General features: G+C 30.3%; 1 protein-coding gene across 1 annotated transcript; it reads left to right on the top strand.

Annotated features, from left to right (window-relative positions):
• Nucleotides 1-8,123: 8,123 nt before the first annotated feature.
• Nucleotides 8,124-12,727, top strand: LOC146958915 (multicopper oxidase LPR2-like). The gene is made up of 4 exons (XM_085740416.1): nt 8,124-8,363; nt 10,672-12,129; nt 12,225-12,313; nt 12,439-12,727. Exons 1-3 carry the CDS (start codon nt 8,133-8,135, stop codon nt 12,276-12,278), a joined length of 1,743 nt encoding a protein of 580 aa, XP_085596542.1. The 5' UTR covers nt 8,124-8,132; the 3' UTR covers nt 12,279-12,313; nt 12,439-12,727.

The following is a 12,727-nucleotide window of genomic DNA, read 5'->3' as shown; positions in this document are numbered from 1 at the left end:
GGTTCGGTCAAACGCCTCAAAAAAATAATGATGCATTATCGGTTCCTCACCCCATATTATTAATTTTGCTTTTTTTTAACATAGCAGTTTTGTCGCTCTCTTTATCAAATCCACAACATGACACTTTGTACCTCACTATTCTCGCCTGATTTGCAAACCGAATCAGAATTGATATGTTCCTTTTCGTCTCTTGGAACCAATGATAGAAGGAAAATGTTTACGTGCTCAACTGCGTCCAGTGTGGGAGAAAGTATCCCCCGCTTTTGGAAAAAATCCAAGATCTTCATGTTTTGCAAAAAATTCAGATATACAATTTTTTTTTCAAGGGACTGAAAAAAATTCTTAATATTTATAGGGAACGTTTACTTAATTAACCACTTTTTACCGTAAAACTTTGTTTTAATTCACTTTCATTATATTTTTGTATTCAAACTCTATTTTTTCAAACCGCTTCGCATATGATATATGATGGGGTGTGACAATGAAAAATGTACATGTGTTATGATGAATTGACAAAATACATGTTTATTAGACATTTTAAAATGATACAACATTTTTTTAATTATGTCTATTTTTTTGGTTATAATTACCCAAAAATCTTCAACTCCTTCAACAAAACCACATAATTACTGATAATTCAATCTATTTTTTATATTCCCACAGACAAAACACACACTACATATTTTTCATCTTAATGTTTCTCCCATGTTCAATTTTTTTCTTCTTCATATTTATTTTATTTTTCTATCTAGTTTCCTTTCTCTATTCTCATAGATGAAAGGAATATAAACCTCCCTTCATGAAATCACCACCAATCAACCTTTTTGAACATGTTGTACCTAATTTTGACCTTATTTGACTACGTTACATAATTTTGGGCACATATAGTCACACAATTGATTAGGATATGTTAATGTGTCAAATGTGAGTTAACGTTATACATTGGATGGAAGAGTAGATTTTGAACAACATATAAGTGAGATGACCGAAACACATAAAGTCTTAAGGTTTTATGTATAGATGCGGTGTCAATCTCACTTATATGGTTGTTACTGACATAATACAATCATCCAACCCGGTGAAGACTCACCTGAAAATCCCAACATTATGATAATTTATTTTGTTAGTTTTCAGTTGTCAATTGTTTATTTTTTTTATCTTGAACTTTAGTTATTGGATGTCATTCTCTGTCATGCTATATTTTTTTTTTTTGTTATTCAACCTCAACTACTTCAAACTCCTTCATTCTTTGGTGAAATTTGACAGTGGAAAAAAGCATATGTATATTGTTGATTTGACAAAATAAATACTTATTAGAAATTTTAAAATAACGTGCCGGTTTTTTATTCTATTGCTTATCATTTCTCTCATGTCCAATTTTTTATTTTATTTTCTTTCCTTTTCTAATTTATTTCGTAACTTCTCATGAAAGAAAGGAACATAAACCTCTCTCCATTAAATCACTACCTACTCACCATTTTTACCATAATATGTCTTCATCTAATTATATTTGGCTTTGTTACCAGATCAAAAATGCATATAGTCTCACACTTAAAGGGGGAGATGATAACATGTCTTATATGAGTTAAAGTTTCAGATTGGATGCAAGAGAATATAGTGACAAACATATAAGTGAGATGACCCATAAATCCAATACCTTTAAGATTTGGATGAAGATGTGATGTTAATCTCACTTGAGTAGTTGCTCTTAGTCTAATGTGATTATCCAACCTAGTTTACGCTCCCGTAAAAGTCCTAACATTATGATGAACAATTTTTTTCGATTTTGGATTTCATTTGCTTAATCATTTATTTATTATGAAAGAAAGGGATAAAAACTCTTTGTATAAAGCCACCATCAACCCACCTTTTTTAGCATGTCGTGCATCCGTCTAAATTTATTTTATTATGTCTCTATATCCCGGTCGCAAAGAGTCTCAAACTTAACGAAGAGATGTCAATGTGTCATGTGTGAGTTAAAGTTCTATATTGGATGCTAAAATAGATGTTACATATAAGTTAGATGACCAATATATATACTTGATGACTTAAGTTTTTGCCTCATTATGTGGTGTCATTTTTTCAACTCCTTCAAAAAAATCCACAAAATTACCAACAACTTTTGGACAATATGTTTGACTGAGCAATCCCAATTAGCATGAACAATTAAACCAACAAACTCTTTTAGTAAAAAATCAAGATGAGAGATGGTTTGGGTATAAGGGATATTTCATTTGTCATTATTAATTTGAAATAAAAATTCATTTTCTTGTTCACTGCAATTTTCCAACTTAAAGGTTTAATCTAGTAGTAGAAGGACAAACTTTGAATTTCGAGATTTTGAGTTTCAAACTCAGCTAGTATCGAGATAAGTAAACATAAATATATTTGTGAGTGCTCTTTTATCTCTAATATTATCCAGAATGGTGGGTGTTTTACTTATTTAGCACCATAATAAATAAGCATCTCATTGTGGAGCAAATAAATAAGGTGCTTGTTGAGAAGGGTGATTACAGAAGCACCCTATCTCTCTTCACTTTTGTGAGGGACCCCTAAATAAATTGTATAAAAAAAATTGTTGAAAATTCGTAAAATTGAAATTCACAAAATCATTGAGTTATTGCTAAAATTTAATTTTGGATATCATTCAATTCTCCTTTTAAATTGTGTTTGTTATTATTATATCTTTTAAAATAAAAAGTTTCTTTACAATTTGTCAAAGAGACTTTATGGTGTGTTTATTTCAAAGTTTGTAATATGATTCATAGGAATGTGAGATTAGAAATGCAACATTCCCATGTTTGTTTCAAGTTTTGAAAATTTGTTTCAATGTTATATTCTGAGGAATGTTATTTACACATGTTTTCTTCTACTGTTATTCTCATACTTAAAGGATGGGAATCTAAACTTCCCATGGTAATAAAACTCAACTTGCTATAAATTCTCATTACCATTAACATTTATTTCCATTTTTATTTTTTTAATTAATTAATTTCTAAAATATTCCAGTAAATATAAATTTTTACCAAACAAATGGGTAGGAATGTCCTTTCAAGGAATGTAATTTCTTGCCTTGAAACAAACACACCCTTAATTTTTCATAAAATAAATTGAGGCTTTTCAAAGACTACTATCATAATCTACAATTTACAATTAAAAAAAAAAAATTTATCATAAATTTTTTAGGTGAGTTAGACTCTGGAGGACACATCAAGATCAAGATATGTCTCATGACTCAATGACAACTTACAAAGTTACTCCCTATCAAAAAGATCGTCACGCTAATAGTGAGGATTGAATCCACGCCCTTGAGGTTGAGTCAACTCATTATTAGTCGAGCCAACCTTGATTAGGAATGTTATTGTTAGTATTAATAGCAAAAATAGTGATTCAAAACATGATATCATATAATGGTATCATTTAAATAACATTTTTTTCATCTGACCTAATAAATGAGACATTTAATAGAATCATTTTAATTTAAATGGCCACATTAATGACTCTTAATTTATTTGATCATGATTATACTTAATAACATGAAAAATAAACCACAAAAAACATAAATTAAATTATTCAAATTGAAATATTCGAAATTTAATGATATTTTTTTTTGAAAATTAGCCGATAATTTTTTTAAGTACATGAAATATTCCTTATTAAAAAATGGATGTGAAACAATAATAAAAAACTTAAAATAGTTTTGTTTTTAGTTTATTTTAAAAAATATTCAATAGTTTTTTCTATGTAACCTCAATTATTTAAATTTTGTTGGTACATCATTTTTATTTTGCAATATAATTTAATAAATATTTCATGTACTTAAAAAAATTATCGTTGAATTTTCAAAAAAAAAATATCATTAAAATCGAATACTTCAATTTGAATAATTTAATTTAAGTTTTTTTGTGATTTATTTTTCATGTTATTAAGTATAATCATGATCAAATAAATTAAGAGTTATTAATGTGGCCATTTAAATTAAAATGATTCTATTAAGTGTCTCATTTATTGGGTCAGATGAAAAAAAATGTTATTTAAATGATACCATTATATGATATCATGTTTTGAATCATTAATATTAGTGAGCATTTCCTTCAAACGGGACACTCGAAGGTGCGTCGGTCTTTTTTACAACTAATATGGCTACTTTGTGTTTGGTTGATTTGGAATGAACGTAATAACAGGTTGTTTAAGAACATAGACATATTGATCATACAGCTGTTAGAAAAAGCAAAATATCATTCATTATGGTGGTTAAAAGCTAATAACACCAATTTTGTGTATGGTTTCCAAAGATGGTGGTCGGACCCTTTACTTTGTTTGGGTATCGACTGACTCTTTATTGTAATCTTTTTGTAAACAACTTCTTGTTCGGGGTGAGTTCTCTGGTACATCTTGTACTGAGAAATTTTCATCGCCGCTGTCAATATATACCATTTTGATTTCTTCAAAAAAAAATATTTTTGATTTCATTTAATTAAGGGCTACAATTAAGGATCTTATTTTTTTTTTGAGAGAATTAAGGATCTTATTTAAAAAACGTTTATTTATTTGTCCGACCTATTAAACGACAAAGTTTAATATTTATAGAATCAACCCAATTAAAATGACACTTAAAATTTAATTATTTTAAATTATAAAAATATATATTTCAAAATTTAATGACAATTTTTTTTGAAAATTTTTCAATTTTTTTTTTTGTAAATTAAGTATTCTCTCAAAAGAATTGAATATAAAACATTAATAGAAAAGGTTAAAAGATTCAAATAATTCAGTTTTTTTTTATATGGATAGTAAAATGAACTATTTGAGTTTTAATTGTCTTCGATTTATTTGTTATAATATACTTCAATATTTGTTTGTTTCCATATTTTTTTGGTTTAGTTGTTTTCTTTAATTAGGGGTTATAATTAAATAATTCAGATGGCACAATGCTCGAAATCTTGGGGTTCAGGTGATTTCTTCACACATATTTCGAGAAGGTAACTTCTGCGCAGACTTTTTAGCAAATTTGGGTCATTCTGTGGTTGGTGCTATTTGGCTGGACACTCTCCCTCATGCTCTATCTTTAGATTTCTTTTGGGACAGATGTGGTTTGCCTAATTACAGATTTCCTTAGTCTGTTTCTATTGTTTTAGTTGTTTCTGTTGTTTCTTTCGGAGGGTTTTGGCCTAGTCCCCCCCCCCCCCCTTCTGTAAATATTTTTCCATTTTTTAATAAAATTTCTTTGAGTTTGGCGGCAGAGGATGGAGGCGTCTCGGGGTGCCAACCTAGTTGGGATGTCGACGATGTCTCCTGATGCTTGTCCTTTCTCCTTGCTTATCAAAAAAAAAATTTATTAGGGGTTATAATTAACACTATAATTTTTTTCTTTTTCCGTCTGATCCATCGATCAAGGCATTTTCATTCTAAATAATTACATGACACATTTTAACCTTTATAAAATCATTTTAATTTAAGTGACATTAGTTACTCTTAAATTGATTTATCATTATTATCCTTAATAAAAAGGAAAAAACTAATATTTGAGAATTATAGTAATTATTAAATTATTAATTATACAAATACTTGAAACTTTCATGTTAATATAATTCATTTTGCCTTGTTAAAAATACCTACGTGAAATTTAGAAAGACAAAAAGAAAAAAGACATGACATTGAGACAAAAGATAAAAAAAAATACAATTTTTGATTAAAATTGTGCGTGGAATTGCTTGCAAATGGAAGCTATTAATTATAATAAATGGTTGATAACAAAATTAACAATATTATTTTATAGTCCCCCCCCCCCCCCCCCCCCCCAAAAAAAATTATTTAATAGTAACTATCTCATTGACAACTTAAAGTAGAAAAAGTCATATATTCATTGTCAAATAACTAAGATTAAATGACTTGTCAAAAAAAAAAAACTAAGCTAAAATGACACTTAAAGGATTATGTTTTATCCGGTCAAAAGAAATAAAAAAGAAACCATGATTATTGCTCAATGACTGATTGAAGTTTTTGATACATTCTATTAAGAAACTATGATAAGTGAAAAACAATCATAGTAAAACAGGATGATGTTAAGATGTAGGTTTGTCCAACTTAGATGATGTGAACAAATTGTATGCAACCTTTAGGGTGATGTTTAATATGTCCGGAGATGTGTTTAAAAGCGTCGATTAAGATTCATCAAATAAGATTTCATGTGTAATATACCCATTGTGCAAGACAAATATTCATAAAATAAATATAGATAAAGGTTAAATCAATTTATTGAGATTAGATTTTCGACATATTAATTCATTAAAAATTAACCTAAGGTATCTAAACTCTAACATCTTGATTCTATATCAAATTCAAAACATTGCCTTGACTAAAACTTATATTGTTGATGTTGAACATCTTGAAGTCGTAGAACGTAGACACATGCTCTCCAATGGAACCTTGAGAAAGTAGCATTAGTAATAAACAATTAGATGCAAATTAAAAAGAAAATCAACCACATAATCTACAACCAAGTGATTAAACTTATATGCTTTTAAAACAAATAAAATACTTGTTTTTACGAAAAAATTTATGGGGGGAAGAGACACATGAAAATAATGAAAAACAAAGTGTCTATATATAGAGAGAAAAATCATCGCATGATCAATTAAATCATGATTCACTTTTATAGCAAATCAATACAATTCAATTGTATTCAAGTGTGATTTAAGCAATTTAACCATATTCTACGTGAATCATGCTATGAAAAATTAAGCTGATCAAAGTAAGCAAATAAATTTCGCTGATATGGATGCAATTATTGAGATTAAGAATAAAAGAGTGACATGTCTGATTTTCTTAATTTTGGTTATTTACACAGTAAGTTTCATTGATGTATCATTTTTGAATGATTGTCGTCGCCATCATAATAGTAATTATTCATATTTTTTGTAAAAAAAATATTCATTATTCACATTTCTATTCTAGAATTAATTTAAACTTCAAAGGCTTGATTTTTTTTTTAATACCAAACAAATTAGTTTGTAAAAGAGCCATCCCATAGCACATGATAATTGTTGATAGCATGATACAAACATCACAAAATAAAACATAAAAATGTACACAATCCAAATACAACAGAATAAGTATTTAGGAATAACTATATAAAATATCTTTCAACATCCAAATCAATATGAATTTACATATTGATTAAGGAGGAATATGCGAGAGATAGAGCTAGACATGATCAGGTTGTGAGAGAGAACAATGAGTAGACATATGTGTTTTGAGATGATACAAAATAAATTTGACCAAAGAAAATACATATTTGAAAAAATAGCATTAGAAATTTGCAATTAGTAATTAGATACAAATAAAAAATCAAATCAACCCCACAATCTAGCACCGCTTAAACCATATGCTTTAAAAAACACACAATACTTTTTTTTTACGGGAGGAAGAGGAAGATGAAAATGATGAAAAACAATTTGTCTATATATAGGAAAACAAAATCATATATTAGTTTAGAAATGAGTCATAATCAATTTTAATAGGGTCTTAAAAAGTAAATGAGTCATATCCATTTTATGATTGGTTGATAAAAAACAAATGAGTCATAATCAATTTTGATTGGTTCTTAAAAAGCAAATGAGTCATATCCATTTTATGATTGGTTCTTTTATTGTGTACATAAAAGAAAACATTGGTGCAATAAACAACAATTTCAAATTCTGACTTTTTGCACAACATTTTCGGTTACCTAATTTGGATTCCAATTTTGTTTTTTTTTTCCTATTATAAACTCCATCATATCTTGTGTGTACATGAGAAAAATCATTAAATGAGCCTTTCACTAATATGATGCCACGTGTACTTTAAAAAAAAATAGTGCAAATATATATAATAGAGATTACTCCAAATATTGACCAATATTCGTCCTACAAATACCCTTCCCATTTCCCACTCAACATTTCCAACCCACATTTTGCTACCCACGCAATCTCCGAATCAGAATCGTTGAATACATATCGAACGGTTCACATATTAAGTTTATGCTTTAACAATAATTCAATTATCCTATTGTTTTGAGTTCTCACTGCAACATTCTCCTTTTTCTCTCTTTATATTACTCTATCTCAAATCCACCTTACAATAAGGTAGCGATGGAGAAAACAGTGCTCTTGAAGCTACTCACACTTTTAGCTCATTTACTATGTTTTGTTACCTTATCAACATCATCATCATCATCAGCTACAGTGAAACTCATAAATGCATCCAAGCTGAAGATGTTTGTTGATGACCTTCCTAATATGCCCAAAGTCTATGGCTACAAGGTTGTAGATGGCGTTCCCAAATCAAAGTCTCTCAAGATTGGCATGTTCAAGAAGAAATGGGTATGTTGCTGTTTTTGTTTTTGTTTAAATTCCTCATTGCATGCGAATCTCCGCTTATTGTGTTGTCTTTATTGTATCATGCCAAATTCATGCTTTACTTGTTTCGATAGGACTAGACCAAAGTTCATGAATCTTAGGATCTAGATAATTTTCTTTCTTATCTTGAAATTGTGTGTGATAAAGTATCTCTAGATAATTTTTCTGTGGTTTTGCATGTTCACATGATTAATACAAAGTTTCTGATACCTGGGTTTTTTTAATTTAGATAACTTTCTTTCTTATTGGTAATACAAAGTTTGTATTATTAAAATTGTTTAAAATAAGTTCAATCAAAATAGTTAATGGACTTAAATATCATATTAAATTTTTACATTTAGTTCCTTAACTTATGCCCCAAGAGAACAAGTTAACATTTTTCTTAATTATAACATAATTATATATCAAGAATTTATTACACATGAAGAGAAGGCAAGCTAGCAACAAGTTGCGTCGCTAAACCTTTTTGGAAGATAAAATCAATCTCCGTAAACACAATGTTTATGGAATAAACTTATTTTGATAGTTAATTAAAATAAGTTTTTTTTTGGTTACATAATTTTTTTTTTCAGTTACACAAATTAATAAGCTTTATTAAATTGTATTCTTTTTAAAATAAGCTTATAGTTTAGATTAATAATTTATTTCATTCAATAGTCAATTAAGTAAAAAACATATATTATTTTTTTAGATGGTATGTGCAAAATCTAGCCTTCAGTGACAAATGCAAAAAATCTATATCCCAAAGAAATAAGTCACTTTCAAGTCTCCCCAACGACTCAATCATGTGGTTTTCCTTAGAGCATCTCCAATAGGGGGTCCTTACTTAACAAGGTCTACTCCCCGTTAAGGACCCTCCATTGGAGGAAGAAAAATTGAGTCCCCGTTAAGGAACGGGCAATTATATAAGGACCCTCTCTCTCCTGAGTAACTAACGGGTCCCATGTTTAAAAAAGTAATAAAATGTGTACTACTTGGTCCCACTTGCATAAAGAAGTAATAAAATGTGTACTACTTGGTCCCACTTGTAAAAATGAGTAATAGATAAATTATTTTTGTTTAATATGTAAAGATAGTGTGACATATTTAAATATTTTTCATTGGAGTCCTTATTAGTGTATTGCCATTGGAGTCATTGAGTTCTTAATAGGTACTTTTATTAAAAAATTATAAATAAGTGATGTGTCACGTGGGGTCCATTTAAGGAGTCCTTGTTAGGGAACTACCATTGTGGATGCTCTTACAAAATACCAGATGCCATGCCCATGATTGATTTACGAGCCACTATTTTTAGAAATATCTCTTTAGGGTTGATTTAGATACATCAATTTTTTTTCTTCTTTTCTGCAGAAAAAAAAATAAAAGAAAAAAAAATTGATGTATCTATATTTACCCTAAATTTACAGTACCTTCTTTTCTCAATAAGGTAGCCATGATTGATTATTACAATTCCTTTTCCATCAAATGCTACAAATTTACAGTACCTTTTAAGCAGAGTTCCTTTAGCTACCCAAATGCCAGTTTGTAAAGGGTGCACGCCAGATGCATAATCAACTATAACGTTTTTTTTTTTTATAGACAAACGTTACTAGTTGTCACTAAATTTTTAGAGGACATGGGAAAATGTTAGCTGTAGGTATCAAACCTTAGATTTCATTCCTAAAATTCATTGCCCAAACGCTTTAACCTCTGGGCTACACATTTTTGGACAACTATAACGGTTGTTCCAAACGGTAATTTCCTCAAACTCATTTATTATATTTTTAAGGTCCCTTCCTTTTTTGATGACCCAAGGTTCTATACTTTCTTCAAAAGAAATGATTTTGCAAATATTCGTGGTACTGATATCTCACATGGCATCCAAGTCATTGGCTGTGGAGAAAAAAATAAGACAAAGGAAAAGGAAGAAAAAAATAATGATCATACTAATATTTTTATAAAACACCTTGGTATTGATCACAATATTGGTTCTAAATAATTCATTCACCAACTAGTGGACCACAAGCTCTAAAAAGATCTTAGCTTATTGATATTTAGTTCCCCCAACCTTTTTAGTGTCATCCACTCAGGCCTTGACACTTACCGATAGTGATAACTCATTCTCCACTTTGGACCATTGTTTAATTTTAATTCTACTCACATTGTTGTCAATTGTACTATAGTCTTGATTAATTAATTTCAACATTTAATAATATTCATCTGAATTTATTATATGACATTCAAACTTTGTTTGTTAAGAAATTTGTACCACAACTTGTTTTCTATAATGCAGAAATTCCACAGAGATCTCCCACCAACGACCGTTTACGCATACGGATTAAACAAACACAAAGCAACAATTCCTGGTCCAACAATCGAAGCCCTCAATGGAATCTCCACACACGTGACGTGGCAAAATCATCTCCCTCCAAATCACATACTCCCATGGGACCCAACTATCCCCACTTCATTGACCAAAACAACCAATGGTATTCCCACTGTAGTTCATCTCCACGGTGGAATTCATGAACCCGAAAGCGATGGAAATCCAAACTCATTTTTCACCGCTGGATTCAAAATCAAGGGATCCACTTGGACAAAAAAGTCATATCACTATCCAAATAATCAACACCCTGGAAATTTATGGTATCATGATCATGCTATGGGTTTGACCAGAGTCAACCTTCTAGCTGGCTTAATTGGGACCTACATCATTCGCGACCCTTCAATCGAATCCCCACTAAAATTACCACACGGTAACGAATTCGATTTACCGTTGATGTTATTCGATCGTAGCTTTAAAACGGACGGTTCGATTTTCATGAATTCAACTGGGAACAACCCTACGATTCATCCACAGTGGCAACCAGAATATTTTGGTGACGCAATCATTGTAAACGGTAAAGCTTGGCCACGTTTAACGGTACGACGTCGTAAGTATAGATTTCGTATCATCAATGCAAGTAACGCTAGGTTTTTTAGACTCTTTTTCAGCAATGGTTTAAGATTTGTACACGTGGCATCTGATTCTGCTTATATTGGGAAGCCAGTTGTGAGTAATGAAACTCTTGTGGGGCCATCTGAGATCACAGACGTTATTGTTGATTTTTCTGAATCAAAGAGTAATGCAGCTATTCTACGTAATGATGCAGCTTATCCTTACCCAACCGGTGATCCAGTTGATGAAACTAGTGGTAAGGTTATGAAATTTGTAATTTTACCGGAAAAAGAAGTTGACACGTCACGGATACCGGAAAAGCTTGTGGAATATCCGATTGTTGATTTATCAAGTGTGACGCGCACACGGTATATTGCTATGTATGAGTACACGAGTGATATTGATGAACCGATTCATTTGTATTTGAACGCGAAACCTTATGAAGCACCGGTTACAGAAATTGCGAAAGTGGGGTCCAGTGAGGTGTGGTATGTGATTAATTTGACTGATGATAATCACCCACTTCATATTCATTTGGGTTTGTTTAAGGTTTTGGATCAGACGGAGCTGGTGAAATCTGATGAATTTAAGGATTGTATGACGAAAAATAATGATGCTGTGAAGTGCCACGTGGATGAGCATGCACGTGGGAAGAAAGTTAAGGTACCTGATTATGAGAAAGGGTGGAAGAATGTGTTTAAGATGAGACCTGGGTTTGTTACAAAGATTGTTGTTAGGTTTGCTTACATACATACCAATGCAACGTATGGGTTTGATGCAACCAAGGAGTCTGGTTACGTGTATCATTGTCATGTAAGTGCAACGTATGTTTTTTTTTTTTTTTTTCTTTCTTACAATTGTTAAAAATATACATGTATTGATACTCATTGCGTACAATTTTGATGTAGATATTGGACCATGAAGATAATGCTATGATGAGACCCTTGAAGATGATCAAGTGAGGCTTCTCCAATGAGAGTCAACAATGATAATATAGGTGCATATTTCATTATATGTTAATATAAACCAGCCAAAACATGCATTTATACGTGCCTACAATTGTTTCTTATGTTTTATCAATAATTTAATGAACTCAGCTGACAGATTGAACTTGTATTGTAGGAAAATGGCATACATATGATGTGGTAATCGTGCAGCTACTTTCTTGTAAACACTCGGAAGCAAAGCTACACAGTTCATAGGTGATTCACATAAAAAATAAGTAAATATATGCATACACAGGAAAATGTATCATAATTTGTCTAAAATTGTGGACTTCCTTAATTCAATAAAATAAAATAGTAAAATGCTGTGAGATTAATTGCATTTGTTTTTGGTCGAATTTGGGTTCTTGTAATATAGTGGAAACAAAATTATGCTCGATCTCTATGAGAATTGATATTGCTTGGAA

The sequence above is a fragment of the Medicago sativa genome, chromosome 1 (genome assembly GCF_051527215.1).
Source record: "Medicago sativa cultivar Bolivia chromosome 1, Bolivia_mono, whole genome shotgun sequence".
In the NCBI taxonomy this organism is placed as follows: domain Eukaryota; kingdom Viridiplantae; phylum Streptophyta; class Magnoliopsida; order Fabales; family Fabaceae; genus Medicago; species Medicago sativa.
The sequence above is the reverse complement of the archived record's forward strand: the minus strand, read 5'-3'. Positions and strand labels throughout refer to the sequence as shown.